This window comes from Hypanus sabinus, chromosome 28 (genome assembly GCF_030144855.1).
Source record: "Hypanus sabinus isolate sHypSab1 chromosome 28, sHypSab1.hap1, whole genome shotgun sequence".
NCBI lineage: Eukaryota > Metazoa > Chordata > Chondrichthyes > Myliobatiformes > Dasyatidae > Hypanus > Hypanus sabinus.
In genome coordinates, this window is record NC_082733.1 from 17,397,721 (window position 1) to 17,418,521 (window position 20,801).

General features: G+C 39.5%; 1 protein-coding gene across 4 annotated transcripts in view; it reads right to left on the reverse strand.

Moving 5' to 3' along the window:
- Nucleotides 1–1,580: 1,580 nt before the first annotated feature.
- znf710a (zinc finger protein 710a) overlaps nt 1,581–20,801 on the reverse strand; it is a 70,854-nt gene continuing 51,633 nt past the window's right edge. For 3 of the 4 annotated variants that reach the window (XM_059952669.1, XM_059952670.1, XM_059952671.1), the window contains 3 exons: nt 18,764–18,955; nt 14,154–14,328; nt 1,581–2,311 (listed from right to left, as the gene is read on the reverse strand). In XM_059952669.1, the coding sequence (XP_059808652.1) occupies nt 2,097–2,311; nt 14,154–14,328; nt 18,764–18,955 (582 nt within the window). In that variant the 3' untranslated portion in view covers nt 1,581–2,096. Of the gene's footprint in view, nt 2,312–14,153; nt 14,329–18,763; nt 18,956–20,801 lie in introns of those variants that run through there. The other variant, XM_059952672.1, reaches the window with a different exon arrangement.

Consider the following 20,801-nt stretch of genomic DNA (forward strand, 5'->3'; position numbering starts at 1 on the left):
GGGGAACACGAGGGGAAACTTCTTCACTCGGGGCTTGAGCGAGTGTGAAATTAACTGCAAGCAAAAGTGATCACGTGAGCTCCATTTCAACGTTTAAGAGTAGCTTAGATAGGCACATGGATAGCAGGGATATGGTCCCAGAGCAGGTTGTTGGAAGTAGGCAGTTTAATGGTTTTGACTTGGACTAGATGGGCCAAAGGGCCTGTTTTTGTGCCGTACCTCTTTATGACCAAATCCATAAGCAGCAGGAGAACCAGTAAGTAACAGACTATTCTAAGGATTCTTTAATTCAGGAAAGAGGATGGTGATGTGGTCGACAATGGCTGACAACTGAAAGACAGTGCTGGGGGAAAAGCGCCATCATGAATACCAAAACAACTTTGCTCAAAGTCATTCATTTGGCAAGGGAGGTAATCAGATTATAGAAATTCTTGGAATTTAAACCACTAACACCTTAAAGTTGAAAACACAAAGTACGCTGCGGATGCTGTGGTCAAAGCAACATGTACAACACACTGGAGGAACTCAGCAGGTCGGGCAGCATCCGTGGAAACGAGCAGTCAACATTTCGGGCTGAGTCCTAATGAAGGGCCTCGGCCCGAAAAGTTGACTGCACATTTCCATGGATACTGCCCAACCTGCTGAGTTCCTCCAGCGTATTGTACGTGTTGCTTAAAGTTGAAAAAAAAAATGGAAACTTAATCTGCTTAAATGCATAACCACCTCTACCTACAAGAGAGGATATTATGTATTTAAGGAGATTATGACAGCAGATCTGAATGATATTGTAAGGAGGCTACAGACAGTTAACCTCGGATCTAAACAAGATAGTTACATAGTCGGCAGGTTGAAGATGGGGATGAGGGGACAGATAATTGGGCCATGGACGGATGCATTTGCAGAGGGAGAAACCAGAGGAAGATTCAAGTTTAGAGCTAGGAATAAAGGAATTATCAGGTGTCTTACATAATAGTATGGAGCATCAGCTGCTTTAAACTTAGTGATAAATGAGGTCACAAACTTCCCACATTTAAACATGGTACAAGGTGTTTAAGGCTGGCTGCACTAAAACCAATAATTACCTATGCTATGTGTTGGCACGTGGCCAAGTGATTAAGGCGCTTGCCTAGTGATCTGAAGGTCGGTAGTTCGAACCTTGGCTGAGGCTATGTGTGTGTCCTTGAGCAAGGCACTTAACCACACAATGCTCTGCGACGGTGCCAAGCTGTATGGGTCCTGATGCCCTTCCCTTGGACAACATCGGTGGCGTGGAGAGGGGAGACTCGTGCTTGGGCAACTGCCGGTCTTCCACAAAAAAAGAACCTCGCCCAGGCTTGCGCCCTGGAAACTTTCCAAGGCGCAAATCCGCAGTCTATTGAGACTAACGTACACTACACACCTCCAGAATACTTCTGGAACAGTGAAGGTTGGCAAATACAGTGATCTATTAGCAGTTCACTTTTTCCTCACATTAATACACCCTCCTTGCTTATTAATTCAGGTCCATCCTTGCTGATATTTTCTTCAAATCAAATTCAATGGTTAAGTCATTGTGCAAATAAACATTTCACACAAGCAACTTTAAACAGATTTGTTATTTTATTGCTATTGTAGATGATTATATAGTCCAGTAAGAAAATAAATCCACAAAAGCCACTCCACAATGTAATTCAATGAATTACTGTGTAAACGTATATGTGTATTGCGGGCTGTCCCCAGCAAATCCTTAGGTTGTGTTGGTTGTTAATGCAAACAGTGCATTTCACTGTATGGTTTGATGTACATTTGATAAATAAATGAATCTGTATTTGTGTGTGTATGTATATGTACAGAACCCAAGTTACATTTTACACAGTAAAGACCAACAATTTTGGTAGTAGTCATCTGCTTTGGTCCACAATAGACCATCTTTAAAAAAAATCACAGAACCCTGAGATTAGTAACTTGTAAATGGATTCACATTACAATGTTTTTGTGAACATAGGCTTAAAATTGGAATGTAATTTAAAATCTGCAACTGCAGCATTAATAAAAAGCTATGCACAATTAACAATGGTCAAAGCACAGGATCAGTTTAATTTTTGGCTTCACTTCAGTTATGGTTTTAAGTCCATTCCATATCGTTCAGCTTCTTTTTCAAAATTAAAGTACATATCTTTTATACTTTCTTCATCAGACATTTTTATTGAATCTGAAGTGTCATCAGGAGCTTTTCTCCCACCTGTGTAATCAAAAGAATTTTCTTCATAATCATCAATATCTCCTTGCTGACTTCCCATATGTTCTGAATGTCCAATGTCCAATAAACTTTCTGTAAGGTAGAGGGAAAGTGTCAAAGGATGGTTGGATCACAAGTTTTAAGCAAATTACAGAATTAAAACTACAGGCCCCATTATTGCATAGTACAGTATTACAAAGATAATCAGATAGTAGTCAAAAGAACCAAAAAGAAACTGACACATGATTCCTAAATTTAAGAGGGGAGGAGGTGGCAAAATAATGCCTTAAAATAATTGACTGATGTAGTGATTTGTTATAACTCTTCCAATTCACACTAATTTGTCTACATGCACTTATTGTTGATTAATGCTTACAATCAAACTTTTCATTTGGAAAAGTCTTTGTGTTTTGACGTTTCTATTTGGCCTGGGCTGGTGAGCCTGATGTCAGTTGTGGGCAAGTTATTGGAAGGTATTGTCTACCTGGATATTGTCTACATGAACTTTAGCAAGGCCTCTGACAAGGTTCCAAAGGAAGTGTCGAAATTGAGGCAAGGCCAGGGTTAACAATGTCCAGGCAAGGACAGATTGCAGACTGCAGAGGCAAGAAAATTCTTTGAAGAGTATAGCCTCCCTTTGCTGAGCAGATATCCAGAGTCATTCTGACTTGCTGCAGATGAGAATATTATAACAGAAAGATGCAAAACACACACAAACCCGAACTAAGTGGCAATCACTTTGCCAACTTCAAATTATCATCAGATGTTACCTTGTAGTATCTCTTGACTTTTAGCACCTATATTGTGTATGTTGATTGATCTTACAAGTAAAGAATTCAGCAATAAGCAGTTTACCAAATGGCCAATATCTGTAACTGCCAGCCAATTCTGTATAAAAATGGCATTTCTCTATTTAGACTTCAGAACAGTGTGGGTGATAGGGGCTACGTTGTTCTCCTTGTGCACAAGTAAAATAAAGTATGATTGAGGAATGAGTGCAGGCTTTCAGAGTCCAGTTAATCAGAGACAACAGTTACTTGGAGGTTGCAGCAAGATGGCTAACTCCTGACTTCAGTATATGGGAGTAATGAATTCAGTCCCAGTAGCTGATCAGTCCCAAATCCTAGGCAGCTCACATCTGAGCAAGGGATTGAGTCTGCTGCTGGAACACACATTTCCTCCTGTGTGGAGTAGTCAAGGTGCTCCATCACCTTAGTCGCCGACATAGGAAAGCTGCAGTGTTAAAAGGAGGGTGGCCCAGTCCGGGTCAGAGTCTGGAGGAGCTCGGGAAGAACTTGCCCACACAGTAAGTGTGTGGTTTTAAAAAAGTGCATACTGATTGTGCATGAATGGTAGCATGGAAGTCCCCTGTCCCAAGAATGTTAGTATGAGTGGAATGGATCAAGTGAGTGTCTGCAGACATGTTGTAAGAGAAATGAAAGTGAGAAGAATAGTGTGGCCTGTGCTTGTTCAATGCAAATATGAAATCGGAAATGGTCATTTTATTTCGAGGAAATGGCCCTTCCAGGCCAACGAGCTGCACTGCCCAGCAACCCACCAATTAAAACTAGCCTAACCATGGGACAATTTACAATGAACAATTAACCTACTAACTAGCATGTCTTTTACAGTGTGGGAGAAAAATCAGAGCACCACGTGCTCACAGAGAGAATGTACAAACTCTTTACAGGCAGAGCAGGAACTGAACTCTAAAATACCCCAGAATGTAGCAGCTTCAATCTAACTGCTATATTACTGTGGTTCTTTTCTATAATCTACTGCAATTGTTGGTATAACCTATGCAGCTCACACTAACCAGAACGATGAGAAAACAAGAGGGCACAAACAATCTGACATCTTTCCCACGGCAGCAGAGTAGATCTTTATAGCCACAAGGTACCCCAATGTGATCAAGATGCCAATACTTTCTGAATTCTTTGATGAACTAGTAAAATTACAGCATGATGCATCACTGGCTAAACAGACTTTATAAACTCAAGTACACTTATGCAGACCATAAAAAGGAAAATGAGTATAATCAAAAATGAGAGATTCACAACCATAGCAAGTAGCTGCAACTGCATAATTTGCTGGAGACAGTCCCAAAAGACACTGCAGAGTCTGTTGCTACCAGGCCATCCTCCTGGATTTCATTTCTACATAACCCAATGAACTTCATGCAGTCACCTAAATGATTAGGTTGTGACTATGCACTTGTTTTGATATCTCCATAGACAGGGGCTCAAGCTCCTGAAAGTGATGCTACACTATAACCTGCTAAGTCTTTGATTATGAGAATTTACTCTTAGGTTTGGGATCCCTGAGAAAATCTCAAGTAACAACAGTTCTCACTCTGCAGGTAAACACTGGAATTTAGAAGGATGAGAGGGGATCTGATCGAAGCATATAATATTATTAAGGGATTGGACACGCTGGAGGCAGGAAGCATGTTCCCGTTGATAGGTGAGTCCAGAACTAGAGGCCACATTTTAAGAATAAGAGGTAGCCATTTAGAACAGAGATGCGGAAAAACTTTCTCACCCAGAGAGTGGTGGATATGTGGAATGCTCTGTCCCAGAAGGCAGTGGAGGCCAAGTCTCTGGATGCATTCGAGAGAGAGTTAGATAGAGCTCTTATAGATAGTGGGGTCAAGGGATATGGGGAGAGGGCAGGAACGGGGTACTGATTGTGTATGATCAGCCATTATCACAGTGAGTGGCGGTGCTGGCTAGAAGGGCTGAATGGCCTACTCCTGCACCTACTGTCTATTGTTTAAAGAGTCAAGAAGTCTTGTAGTGTAAGCATCATTTCACTTGTCTTTACCACCCACAATCTAATAGGACAGCTAAAGTCAGCTAAGCTAAATGATAGATCGGGGCCCTGAAATGAAGGTGAGTAATATAATCAATGAGACTGAGCCAAGGTGGCCAGAGGCGCTTTGAATGGCCCTCACGACAATGCGCTGTACTCCAAACCAATTGCACACGAGCTAGTACTGGGACATCCCATGTGCTTGCCTGTCTCTTTGGTAAAACAAATGGACACCCATATTATGAGTGAAAGCATGTTGCACAAATTCTTTAAGGATCAAGTCAACAGGTACTTGAAGATGGTGCTGGCTGCAGAGTATTACACCTCTAATACCATCTGCTTATGCTCTCTACATTTCACTTTATGGGGCCATCAAAGGACCATTAGTGAAACTGAGTGTTCCTAGATAATAGAACCTCTGTTCTGGTGACCTGCCAGACTGGCTTGTGAGAGCACCAAGATAGCCTCAATGCTGGAGAAATTGGCTAATGATACCGCCTTAGCACTACATAACATGAACCAGGCCATCAGTAACATTACTGCTGAAATGTTGCCAACTGGTACAGTGGTTTTTTTAAAAATAAAATCAACTAGCACTCAAGTTTTGGTTGGCTGGGAAAGATGGTACTTGGCCAGGAATGTTGCATTTATGCTCCTGATACATGAGAACATTTAGCTGTGTATACCCAGCTAGAAGTTAAAGGTTAGGAAGACTGGACATGAGTTACTTGGGACTCCATCACCATGCAGACCCTTCAGCTGGTTTCACTCTTCATTATTAATGATAACAGTATTCCCTGCTAGTGGGAATATTTGTTTTAATCTCTTACCCGAGATCATTCAGTGGCACGATGGCCCACAGAACAGTTGTCTGTGTCATAATCAAACAGCTAAGACATTGGTGAGGCTTAATTTGAGTATTGCGTGTAGTTTTAATCACTACCTACAGGAAAGATGTAAATAAGGTACAAAGAGTATAGAGAAAATTTACAAGAATGCTGGTGGGACTGGAGGACCTGAGTTATGAGGAAAGATTGAATAGGTTATGACTTTATTCCTTGGTTCAGAGAAGTTTGTGGGGAGATTTGACAGAGCTATACAGAATAATGAGGGGTATATATAGGATAAATGCAAGCAGGCCAGAAAGCTGTGGGTTCAAGACCCAACAGAAACTGGGGCTCAGTGCTAGACTGATTAAGAGTCAAATCTTATGTTTAGAGACATGAAAGTGCCTTGACAAGATTGTAAACAATGCCTTGACAGGAATAAAGACGGAAAATTTTCCAGTGCTCTTTCAGGTGTGATCAAGTTGCAAGGCATGCACAGTTCAATATTTGCAGCCTTTATATCCTCTTCAAATATTTTCTTTCTGTAACTCAAGTGAGGTCCTTAATTTTGTCCTATCATAACCAGACAAAAGGAGTAGATGCAGAGGTCCAATTATCTTCCCTAGTGTTCTCCCACTCCAAATCTTGGGCATCCTAGTACTCCAGTGTATTAAAATGAACCACAGTTTATTTGTTGAACAGTAGAGTCTCAGGGAGAAGTCCTGACCGAAGCCTTAGTTTAAACAGCCTCAGTCTTATCTTTTTTTTATATGAAGTTAAAGGGATCCACTCATCCTCACCCTTCTAAAGCTAATGTATGGTTTCTTTTTAATGTATGCAACAGAACCTCAAAATATTTTATTAGCGAAAGTTGCCAGGTTTACTCTTAACCCCAACAGGAGCACACTGCCCCTAAAATTTTGATCACACTCATAAAAGCCTCATGCTTGCTATTTGTTCCTTACTCTTCAAACCAGCTCAATCAACCTCTGCTAGATCCAACTCAATTCCCCCAAAATTAGCCTTCCTGTTTTTTTTGTAATTTATTTTTTATTGAAGTTCATCATCAAACAAACATTTCCATAGGATGTATTTCAGATATTGTACATAAATATCATATAGTCATATATGCCACAAGTCTCCAGATAATACTTATCTGAGGTATACACTTACAGAAAAGAGGAAAGAAAGAACAAGCAAAAGAAGAAAACTATGTACAATTAGGGAGTGATCTTTTTTTTTAAAAAACAACATATTCATTGATTTGTGAGAATAAAATCAGGCCTATGAGTCATGTAGTTAAACCATTTTCCCCAGTATGAATCAAATTGTTCCAGCTTATGATTAACAGATGCTGTTATCTTCTCCATTTTGTAAATGTCCATTGTAATTTCCATCTATCGTTTTAAGGTCGGGCTCCCCTGTGATAATCATTTCCTGGTAAGACTCTTTTTACCAGCCACTAGCAGTACATTCATTAAATATTTATCTCTTTTCAACCATTCTTGAGGTATATACCCAAAATATATGATCTTACTTTCTAAGGGTATTTCACATTTAAAAATGTCTTGTAGGTCATTCCAATAGTCGTTGATAATGGGGCAATCCCAGAAAATATGGTAATGGTTTGCATTTTGATTTCCCCAATTTCTCCAGCAAATAGGGAGGTTACTATGATAATGGGATTTTTGAAAGGGTGTAATAAAATATCTTATCAAGTTTTTCCATCCAAACTCCCTCCATTGCTGTAAACTGGTACACTTCCATTGATAACTCCATATTATTGTCCATTCTTCCTCAGATATTATCCTTCCTTCCTGCTCCAATCTTTTAATTTATGAAGTCAAATATGTTTTAAGATTTGACAAACCCTTATACAATATCTCCCTCTAGTTTATATTCTTTTATAGTTTTCCATATTTTAAGAGTCCATTTCACCCATGGGTTATCAACAGTATTTATGCAATTTTGTAGGTTGTCATCAGCCAAAATTGCCTGTATGGGGATGAGAAGTATCCCCTCTTCAATGTTTTTCCATTGAGTGTCAGATGATGGGTTGCACCAACATATCACCACTCTCAACTGTGCTGCAAAATAATAATCTTAAGAGAAGGTAGGCCCCATCCCCCCTTTTCATTGGCTAACTGCAAAGCTTTGATACAAACTCTAGGCCTTTTACCTTGCCATATACATCTTGATAACATCTTGTTCCATTCATTGAATTGATTTTGGTTAATCTCTATTGGTAGGGTCTGAAAGAGATATAATATTCTGGGCAATATATTCATTTTAATGGATTCAATCCTTGAACTGAGACTAAAAAAAGGAATTAGGTTCCATCTTATTAGATCTTCCTTAATTTTTTCCATTTATAGGTGGATAATTACGTTGATAATTTTGCCAAATCTTTTGGCATAATGATGCCCAAATATTTGAAAGGCTGTTTACCATGCCCAGGGATATCTACTTTCAATTTCTCTTGGAGGACTATAGTTATATGAAAGTAATTAGGTTTGATCTATGTTGATCTTGTATCCTGATAATTAACCATATTGTTCAAAGGATTGCTTCAATTAAGTAAAGAGTATGTTGGTTGCTCTAGATAGACCAAAATGTCATCTGCGTAACAGGCCAATTTATGCTCTGTCCCTTTAATAGTAATTCCCCTGATATCTTCACTTTGTCTGGTATTGAGTTAGTGGTTCCAGATAAAATGCGAAGAGTAGCGGTGACCATGCACAACCCTGTCTCGTGCCCCTTTCTAGGGTAAAACTATTTGATAAATATCCATTGATTTTAATCCTAGCAGTAGGATTGTCATATAGTACCTATTATAGTCTTAATAACTGTCATGTAAACCAAATCTACGTAAAACACTGTAAAGAAAATTCCAATTAACCAAATCAAATGCCTTTTCAGCGTCCGTGCTTATCACTATTGCTTCAGTTTTTTTTTGGATATGGTCCATAATGTGAAGTGTCCTTCGTATATTGTCTTGTGTTTGGCGTAGTTGTATAAAACTCCTCTGATCATTATGTATCAGTGTGGGTAGAAACTCTTCTAATCGTTTGGCCATGATGGAGATAAATAATCTGTAATCTGCATTCAGAACAGATATCAGTCTAAATGACCCACATTCCATTTTATCCTTGACATCTTTCGGTATAACTGAGATTATCGCCCCCTTCCAGCTGGGTGGCATTTGTGCCTTTTTTTTTAAAAAAGAGCCCAGTTCAGTGTGGGGAGTAAAACAGGAATTAATTCATTTTTAAATTCTTTATACCATTCCGCCATATATCCATCTGATCCTGGTGACTTGCTTAATTTAAGCCTACTAATTGCAGCTTTTAGCTTAACTTCAGTTATGTCAGCAGTCATCGTTCTACTTTGTTCTTCGCTTAAAGTAAGTACCTCTAGAGAATTCAGGAAGGTGTCAATTTGGGTTATTCTTCCCCCGGAACTTTGGAATATAGAGTTCTGTAAAACACTTCAAAAGCTTCTTGAATTTCACTTAGCTTATTTTTTTTAAATCACTTTTGTTCTTGGTTCACTAATTCTAAGAATTGTATTTTTTGCTATCTCCACCGCCCCCCCCCCGTTTTCATGCCAGTATTTTCATAGATTTAGATCCACTTTCATAGTGTAAACACGAGGAAATTGACTTCTCTAACTTCCATTAATGCCCCTCCTCCCCTTCTTACCCCATCCCTGACATATTTAGTTGTTTGCCTGTTCTCCATCTCCCTCTGGTGCTCCCCCCCCCCTTTTCTTTCTCCTGTGGCCTCCCGTCCCATGATCCTTTCCTTTCTCCAGCTCTGTATCAGTTTCGCCAATCACCTTTCCAGCTCTTAGCTTCATCCCACCCACTCCAGTCTACTCCTATCATTTCGCATTTCCCCCTCCCCACTCTACTTTCAAATCTCTTACCACCTTTCCTTTCGGTTAGTCCTGACGAAGGGTCTCAGCCCGAAACGTCGACATTGCTTCTCCCTATAGATGCTGCCTAGCCTGCTGTGTTCTACCAGCATTTTGTGTGGGTTGTTGTTTCACTTTCATAGTGTCTGTGTTTCAGAAACATTAGATTTTCCCTAATTTCAATTTCCTCTAATGCATCCTGTGCCAAACTCAATTTGTGTTTCTTTTCTAGTTCCTTCAACTTATTTTGTAATTCCTCTAATGTTTTATTCCTTTTCTTTCTCTTAGATGAAGATATCGCTATAATTTTCCCTCTTAAGACAGCCTTCAGAGTATTCCATAGAATGGAAGGTGAAACCTCTCCATTATCATTGAATTTTAAGTAAAGACCAACTTCTTTAATTTGTTCCTTAAAATAGGGATCATTGAGTAGTCTTGAATTTAATTTCCAAATAGTATTCTTTGGTTGTAGGTCAAAATCAACAGATAAATATATATAACATCGTCACTACCTCCTCCCATAGATGCTGTCTGGCCTGCTGAGTTCTGCCAGCATTGTGTTTTTATTAGATAAATATATAGGTGCATGGTCACTTACATCTATTGTCCCAATGCCACAGGTGTTTATCTTTTCCAAATGTTATGAAATAGTCTATTCTTGTATATACAGAATTGGGGGGGGGGGGGCAGAATAATGAGTGTAATCCCTTCTGTCAGGGAAACGGTCCCTCCATATATTAATTAGACCAACATCCTCAAAAAGTGTGTTAACTTTCTTATGTAAGGACTTTGTTTCATAGGTTTTTCTATTGGAAGAGTCTAACTTTGGCTGTAATTGTAATTAAGTCTCCCCCACTTATCAAGAGACCTGTTTCCGTTAGTAATTTTCTGGAAGAAACTAATATCACTTCCTGGGGGTGCATATATATTCAATATATCTGCCCTCCTTATCCATCTTGAATACTTCTTCAAAATTTAGCTTGCTTGAGATGAGAAAAGCAACTCCTCTCTTATGTCCTGATTTTTGAGGAGAAAAACAAGTTAGTGAAGCTTTTGTTTTCCATGCTTATTATCACTTAAGTGAGTTTCCTGTAAATAAACTATATGGGCTTGTTTTTCTTCATTTTTGATAAGAGTTTTACTGCATTTGATTGGATTTAACAGCCCATTGACATTAAAAGGAATGAGTTTTACTTTGCCCTTAGCCATGTGTATTTATCTGTCAGTATATCATTAAAACTAGCAAAATAGAACTTAATCGATCTACTTCCTGAACAAATAAGAACCAAGAAATGCAAATGAAAAAGGTACCAAAGGTGCGATTCCAAGGCTGAGGTCTCTAGTAGATGACCCTGGGTTGAGCTAGAGGATACGTCTAGCCATGGGGGATAGCCTCTCCTACCTGTGAGTTGAGGGCCCCTACTGCAGTACCCATAAAAGTAAGTGAAAAAAACCTATGTTCATTATATAGAAAGGACTTCCATATGTATTCCTCCCATGTATATATTTTCATTTAGGTGGGGAAAAAGGAGTGAATGAATGAATGAATAAAAAATTAAATAATTGAGTAATATAAAATCCCAATTATAATATGTACTTGAGATAACAGCCTATTTTTGCTTCTGTTTAGCTTTATCAACACTTCTGAAATTAGTCAGACCTTATGGCTCTTCTGGAGGGGGTGAGGACTGTCTCCTGAAAACACAGTCTCTTCCTGATATTCTTCTCTCACCCTCCTCCCATCCCCTGCTTTCTTGATTCTCTCACTAAAATTTCCCAAGCAGAGCTGGATAGCTGCTCAGCCAGGCTTTCCCCTCAATTTGATCATGCTGACGGGCAACACTCTGTCCTTCATGTATGCAGTCACCTCTTCCACTGTCTGATACAGCTACAGTGTCTTCATAAAACACTCGCAGTTTAGCCAGGTACAGAGTCTGGAAGCTAATCCTTCTTTGCTTTAATTCGCGCTTCGCTTCAGAATATTCCTTATGTTTCTGCAGGACTGCTGGGGGTAATCTTGATCAAAATATATTAATTCCCCATTTAAAAATACCTTCTTCTTTCCCCAGGCCTTGCACAGAATCTCTGCTTTGGTTTTGTACTGAAAGAACCTGATTACTATTGACCTTGGCTTACTTTTCCCGTCTCCAAAAGGCCTCGGGATGAGCGCGCAGTGTGCTCTCTCAATGTCAAGTGCCATAGCCGGGGGAAGCTCCAGTGTGTCCCGTAGCAAGTTTTCTACAAACTCCACCATAGACAACCCCTCCACTCCTTTAGGAACATTATATATCCTGATATTCTTTTGTCGTGACCTTCCTTCTTGGTTGAGTAATTTATTTTCTTGATGATTTAATACTTTTATCATCTTACTTAGCATCTGTTCCACGTTTTGAACATGATCTTCCAACTTTTGATTAACGTTGGTGAGCCCTGACTTGATATCATTTAATTGTTGTTTTGTGTCTTTTTGGATTTCCCCATATTGCTTCCAAAATTTTTACTAAATTTGCCACTTTGCCTGAATGAGGCCCAGCGTCAGCCTCACAGCCACATGCTTGTGTAGGAGTGCCATTCACAGCAACACCCCCCCCCCCCCCCCCGCCCCGTCCACAGGCTCCGCAGTGAAGCTTTAAAATCTCCATTCCTTTTTCCCATTCTTGCCCCTCTTACCAGGTCAGATATTTAAGGGAACTAGTATTTGGCGGATTAATGGGGCGAAATAAGCGTTTTTCCAGAGGAGCTAATATTTTAGGCTGCCATTCCAAACGATGACGTCACTGGAAAACAGCCCTTCCTGTTTTAGGATGCTAACCCATGGGCCTGCACTATCTTGTTCTATCACTATTTAAAAAGTAATAGAATTGCTCTCTGAATTACTTTCCCTTGCCTCATTAGAGACAAAGTACGTACCGCATTAATGTGAACTTTAGTTTTATTCTTCAAAAAATAACTCAACATTTCAGTTATTTTTACATAACTGTCAGATGCTAAATGATTTCTCTTGTTATCTTTGTGCATATTGTACAGCTCCTTTTCACATGCAGAAGATTCATTCAAGGCTGTGAATGTACATGCACAAGGATTTAGGCACAGCTGAGTCATGGCAGTTGGCTATGTGGGGATTATTCAGCAACTGATGCTGAGAACTTCTGTCTGAATTTTTCAACAACTTTCCTAGCTGCACATTGCATAAATACAGACACTCAATCATAGCAGATTACAATACAATCATAGCAATTCCAAAAGGAAACAAATTAAACAACCAACTCAATAATTCATAAGGGCACACAAGTAAATTCTCTCAAATACAAGTCCTGCTATAAATATCTGAATCAAAGTACATTTTCTGGATACTGTACTTCCACCCAACTCCCCTTTACTTCTATTCTTTAAAAAAATTCAATAGGCTGGGCCAGAATTTCTGTTCCCTCAACCTTTACACACAAGTCAGGAGCCTGAACGAAATCTATTGTGCAATTTATCACCCAAACCTTAACACCAACCAACCTTGTTTTCACCAGTTAGAATGCAATGGACACACTCCACAGAAAACAATTTCTGGCAGCTCACATATACAAAATTCCTGGCCCATTTTCGTCAGTCACACTGGAATACTGCAGTACCAGCTCTTCTCTAATTTTACTAGCCTGTCTGGTTTAGCTACTTCAAAAAAAATACAATCAGAATTTGTATAGGGTCATGGATGGGAGTGGTATGGAGGGCTATGGCCCGTGTACAGATTGATGGGATGAGGCAGGTTAATAGCCTGGCACAGACTGGATGAGCCAATAGGGATGCTTCTGTGTTAAAATGAATTTATGACTCAGAAATTCTCCATGGCAGCGTCAAGTATTGCCTCTGAAAAGTGAGAGGCAACTTAGCATCAAGGGATATATGGGATGGGATTAAGTGAGGATAACTCAAGGGATACGAAGGAAAGATTTGCACAACACCTTGTAACTATTGAAGTAGTAGGGTAGCCATTTTGGACACAGCATTACCACCTCAATCTGTCCAGTTGATGCGTTTTCAACCTGTGTCAGGAGAATGAACCAAGACAACTGGTATAATGGGAATTTCCTTACATTGCCAAGTGCAAAGGCATTTAATTCCTTATCCATAAAGGGGTCACCTTCATCAATACAGACCTCATTTGGAGAACTGCAGAGTTTTGGTCTGTAGTCTGTGTCCAACACTTGCTGGTAGCAGCTCTAATGCATAAATTGATATGCAAAACTGATTTGTACAAAAACACTTAACTACAACTGTACTAACTACACGTTTCAAGGATTGCTACAGACTTGTTAACTTGATTTAAAAACTAAGTGAAACTCCAAGTTTTTGCATCTGATCCATACTTCATACATGCATCTATACTGTACCTTGTCCATCTAGAACAATGTCCATAACACCATGCTTGACTTTCATGTGCCGGCTTAGATTCCCTTTGAGGGTGAACTTGCTTGAACAGTACGGACACCTGAAAGGCTTGCTGTCGGAATGGAGGTGCATGTGACCCAGGAGATTGTACATCCGATTGAATTCTTTACCACAAACCTGGAAAACCCATGAAGTACATTAAACTCATTTAAGGTAAAATCTCTTAAATTACACCTTAAAGATGGGTCATTGTATTTTCTTGCATAGAATGCAGTAATTTTTTTGTCATCCAACTATTATTGAGTTGTCTGAAAAAGGACAGAAGCAGTACTAAACAATTGATACAGGTGAACTACCACGGTAAATCATGGTTAAACATTGCCATACTGTGATGTTAATCATTCACTACATAATGCCTAGCAGTTGAACTTCGAACACATTACAGAAAGTCATCAAAAGTGAAGGACATTAGCATCAGTTTGTGTTAGCCTCCAAAATGACAAATGCTACCATAAAACCAGTGAACCAGATCAAAAACTCCCAAGTGTACTTCTTCCACTGTAAAGAGTTTGCATAATTTAAGATAGCTAAACATCAATGTGTGGCAATAAAGAGCACAAAAGGATTAGACAGAGGAAATGTTAAAATTAGTCATTTCTCACGACCTATAATGCAATACAAACCACAGGTTCCCATTTCAACATCCAGTCTGATCTAGGCTCATTTGGCACTAATTTCAGTACAAATAGCTTAAATGAAAAAAACATATTCCTCCAAGTTGTTACCCAGGTCTGCAGAAAAGTCAGCAAGCATAAAGATGGAGGCTAGCACTAGAAATGCAAGGAATTAACAGGATAATATGATTTCGTGCAATCTGGTTACTTTCAGTGCTCTCTTCTGCATTCCATCTAATCAAATAGATATTGTCATCTCTCAAACAGATTTACATTATAGCAAACAAAATTTATTTTTTAAGATATGAGCATTGATGTGAGGGCCACAAATTACTGATCATTCCTCGTTGCACTAAGGGTGGGTGCTAGGGAGCTACTTTCTTGAACTACTGTATTCCTTTTGATAACAGTACAATCACGTCACTGTTGAGAACCGTTTCAGGATTTAGACCCAATAATACATCTCCAAGCCAAGATGATGTGCAACCTGGAAAGAAATATTTCAATTATTGTGTTCCCAAGAACTTACTGTCCTCTTCGGTGAAAGAAATCAGGCTTTGGAGATGTTAAGAGTAGTTTAGGCAAACTGGTATTGCAGTTATCAAATCAAATCATGGTACAGCCTGCATAGTAAATGGAAGCACACTGAGAGAATTTGAAACAAAGGGACCTAGGAATACAGGTATACAGTTCACTGAAAGTAGGTGGTGAAGATTACATTTGACATGCTGTTCGTCATTCAGGACATTGAGTCCAAGAGTTGGGACATTATGTTGCATTTGTACAAGACTCTGAGGTCACACTTGAAGTATTGCACAGTTTTGGATACTGTTATAGAAAGAATGTAAAAAAGCTAGAAAAAATACAAAGATTTACAAGAATGTTGCTGGACTCAAAGGCCTCAGTCATAAATAGGGACTGGTCAAGCTAGGACTTTATTCCTTGAAGCATAGGAGAAAAGGAGAATGGGGGGAGTGGAAGAGATATTAAGAGGCAGTGGGGGAGGAGGGGGAGAGACATTAGAGGTATATAAAATTATGGGAGGTTGTAGATAAATTGGATCTACTCTTAATCCAGGGAAGGGGGACCAAACACTAGGATACAGGTTTAAGTGGGGGGAGGATTTAATAAAGGCCCCAGGAGACAACTACTTCATGCAGAAGATGGTGCATGCAATTTTCCAGAAAAAGTAGCCGAGGCAGGTACAATAATGACACAAGACATTTGCACTTGTCTTATATTACTATTATATAAAATTACTATGACTAAGTTTAGTACATTTCATAGGTGGCACATTACAGCCTCTGTTCAACTGTAGTGGATGAGGTACCAATTAAGTGGACTGTTCTGGTAAGAGTGGTATTGAACTTAGCATCTGGACATTCAGATAATATCCAATTCCACTTCAGAGCTGTGCCTTTTGAAAAGACTCTGGGAGTTAGAAAGCCAGTCACATGCTGCAGGGAACCCAACATAGAATTTGCTCTTGGTCAATGGAACCTTCCCACATATCACTGTAATAACAGGAAACTTAAATGAAGGAATCAAGAATGTTATATCCAAAATTAATACAGATTGCAGCTAACCAAGACACAAGCAATGACTCCCAAGGCATTCTACTTCTAGAAACCTGAATGATCTTTCGTCACCGTTTTCTGTACATTAAACACATCCATTAAGCATTATCACATAGAGTAACCTTTTGTATCTTACAAAGTCTTGAAAACTTAAGTTTATCAAATCAAAAGCATCCTAAAAGTCTGAAAAATATTAAACATGACATAAGATATCACTTTGCACAAGAAAATATCAAAGGGCACCAAAGTCAAATATTTAATGTTCTGTATTAATTTCTCTTAGAACTAGGGGACCAATATTTTTGCTACTCTTATCAGGTACTTCTAGAATTACAATACATTATACATTTCTTGCTCTTAACTTTACATTCTATTTCCTCCTTTTAATGGGTTTCTAAAATTCCCTCAATTCTCAAACTCACTTTTGCCCTTTGCAAAATTAGATGCATTTTCTTTCAATCTAAAACCAAACAATGAATTTCATTAACCAAATCACTCAGCAGTATTTAATTTAAAAAAGGCCAGCAAGCTTTGCCCACAGCATCCAGACCAGGTAAGCAACAGTATTAAATGATCTTGGGTGCTAACTTGAGGGAAAGGAAATTCAAGCAACACACACGAAACGCTGGTGGAACACAGCAGGCCAGGCAGCATCTATAGGAAAAAGTACAGTCGACGTTTTGGGCCGAGACCTTCCATCAAGACTAACTGAAAGAAGAGATAGTAAGAGATTTGAAAGAGGGAAGGGGAGATCTGAAATGATAGGAGAAGACAGGAGGGGGAGGGATGAAGCTGAGAGCTGGAAAGGAGATTGGCAAAAGGGATACACAGCTGGAGAAGGAAGAGGACCATGGGATGGGAGGCGTAGGGAGAAAGAAAGGGGGAGGGGAGCACCAGAGGGAGATGGAGAACAGGCAAGGAGTCATTGTGAGAGGGACAGAGAGAGAGAAAAGAAAAAAAATCAAATGATTTCTCTAACTTCCGTTAATGCCGCCCTCCCCTTCTTACCTCACCCCTTATTTATTTATTATTCTCTCTCCCCCCCCCCCATTTTTTTCTTTGCTCTCATTTTTCTCTCTGTCCCTTTCACAATCACTCCTTGCCTGCTCTCCGTCTCCCTCTGGCGCTCCCCTTCCCCATTCTTTCTCCCTACGCCTCCCATCCCTTGATCCTCTTCCTTCTCCAGCTGTGTATCCCTTTTGCCAATCTCCTTTCCAGCTCTCAGCTTCATCCCTCCCCCTCCTGTCTTCTATCATTTTGGATCTCCCCTTCCCACTTTCAAATCTCTGACCATCTCTTCTTCCAGTTAGTCCTGACGAAGGGTCTCAGCCTGAAATGTCGACTGTATTTCTTACTATAGTTGCTGCCTGGCCTGCTGCGTTCCACCAGCATTTTGTGTGTGGAAATAATAATCAACCTGCTTTTGCCCGCAGATACATTTTCAGGTAGTGTAGCATCACTTTTCTTAATTAGATGCTCAACTAATGGGCATTATTACTCCAAACTTTAACATATACTGCACACCATAATCTGTTTATATTTCCAGTGGATAAAAAGGTATAAGAATTCACAAGCACTGTTGAATCACTGGGACTGCTTTACTGATTTATTTCAATTACACACTTATATTAAGGTACCTCATGGTGAATATGCACCATGAACTGCAATTCTGAAACACCAAAAACCTTTGATAATTATGAATCACAAAATAAACTTTGATCAAAGGCTCCTCTGCAAGTGCTTCACAGTTTTAACAGAAGTGCTTCCAAGTTTTCAGTCCCCCAGTGATTAGTGCTGAATAAGTGCTTGATACCACCATATACAATTTTAGATCAATTGTCAGGCCACTCAATGTTATCAAAAAGTTTAGTCAATTTAAGAAATCTGTGCAAATATAATGACCTTACCCCTTCACTTAGCTTGCATTTCCCCTCCAAAAATCTTTGTACCTCCTTCTCAACTCAATGCTACCTAGCTTTCAAGCATCCTTTTTACTGATTGCTAAAATGAACCTAAATTTCATGTTCTCAACTAACAATAAGAATATCACTATATAACTGGTCTTCAAACCAGAGAAACAAGGAAAACATACATTAAAACAAGTGTAGATGTGAAGAAAGTAAAAGGTCTAAATTCCAATTATCTATTAGTAAGCTTGTTTTATTTCTAAGTTCCCGAAGATAAATAGTTCTTTTCTGTACACCCGTAAATGCTTGCAATTTTCCAGTTCATTTAAATGTTACTATTTTTTTTCCTATAGCTATATCTACAAATGACCTGTTGCTGGCTCTATGTCCTCCCCACTGTACTATTAGTGGATGAAAAGTGCAAGGAGATCAGAAGGTTATCCTTTACTCTTACCTTACATTTAAATGGTTTGACAGGTGAATGAACAATCATGTGGGTCTTCAAAGTCTGCTTCTGCACAAAAGTTTTAAAACAGATGTGGCATTGATAAGCTCGCACACTGGTATGAATCAACATGTGCCTCTTCAGATTTGCTTGAAGGGTAAATTCTCGTCCACACACTTCACATTTGAACTCCTTAACTCCCTAGAGGGGAGAATAGTAACAGGTAAGACTTAGAATAATTTGTCACCTCATTTGTTAGACACAGTTCACAAACATAGTAGTTCTTAAGTGAAGCCAAAACTCAAATGGTGAGCTACAAAAATGGACACTGCAATTAGCCTGATCAGAAAGAGGCAAGGTGGATACACAATGCAACAGTTTTGGAAGTGGAGTGGACCAGCAGAGGTGGTTAAATGGAGACAGACTGCAGTTGCTATGAACAGAAGCCAAAAGAACTTTTGGAGGAACTCCATGGAAACCAGATTTGGAGGAAGATTCGGATAGGTACATGAAGCCAGGTGCTGAAGGGATGGAGCTGGTAGTGATAAGTAGAAACCGATAAGGAGAGAAAAGGAGGCAGTTGGAGTAGAGACAGATGCTAGAGTGATAAGTGGAGACTACAGATTCTGGAATCCAAGACAGAGAAGGAACCATACAAGGGAAGGATGATGGGCAAATAAACCAGTTGGGGGAAAAGATAGGGGACCTGCTAGGTTTAATCTGTGGGTGATAGGCAGATGGAACAGAAGATTGCAAACAGGGATTAAGAGCACGTAGGTAGATCAAGTGTGAACATGAGGTTGGGAGCTGCAGGCTATTCATAATTGGAAAATCAAGGCCCTACCTGTGGCCTAACACCTCCTGCTTTACCCCTCCCTCTACTTATACCAGTCACCTCCCCTCTATGCTCAGTGCTGATGAAGGGTCTTAACCTGATTGTTAGCCACCCCTTTGTCTTTACAATGCTGGTTGGCCTGAATTCATTCCAAGGTGATTAAATCCTTGGTCCCGTGGTTGTTAGCTTTTCAGTTTCCACACTGCCTCTCCAGTGAGATAAGAACATTGACCATGATACCAAATGATTGAGTTATTCAATGCAGCATGGAAAGCTTGTCAGATTTTCTCACTGTGCAAGAAAAAAATTACCTCGGTTGCAAAAAAAATTGGAATAGAGGGCAATTCCCAATAGTTCCATTTAATATCAGCAAATATATACAATATATAACCTAGAATTCTTGCTCTTCGCGGACTTCCACAAAATTAGTGACAGCTTGTTTCCCCCACAGGCAAGCAACAAAGCATCACCCCTCCCTCTCTTATTAGCACCCACCACACAACAGTGAAGTCCCCAAAGGGAGGCCATGATCTGCAGGGCATCAAAAACTAACTGTTCACCCAACAATTCACCAGGCCACAGGCTCTCTCTCCCCAGTTAATAAAGGGGCAGCGAGATGTCACACAGCAAGAGGGAAGACCAACAAAACAAAAAAACAACTCACTGATTGCAATGTTACCACCCTAGTAACTTTCTAAAGAAAACCCCAAAAAACAAATTGATGAGGACACAGCACATCAATGTGAACTAAAAAATATTCAAGATTGGAATAAAAGCTTTAAGAAAAGCAAAGTTATTTGCTTTAAAGTACAGTGCACATTTAGACAGAAAGAAGAATCCCTTAACTCTGAGTGGAGTCATTGGGACACTGTTGAGACAACTGTTTTTTTAAAGCAGGTTTTTATGAGGTCAGGTTATTAGAAAGCATGCAAGGGAGCCAGCTGGATTTGAACTTGGGAACCTTTGCTCCGAAGTCCTGGGCTGATGCCACTACACCACCAGCTGGCACATTTAGACAGAGACTTAAAGTAAAGATATTTACTCCTGTATGTCAAGGATATACGCAATAAAGTCAATTCAATGGCACGAAAAGAAACATTGTTACATAAAACATTAATTATTTGTGAAAATTTGAACATTAATGATTGCACTATGCTTTCAGAACCCTACTAGAATATAAAGTAAAAATTAGACCTGGATGCATGGGAGAAA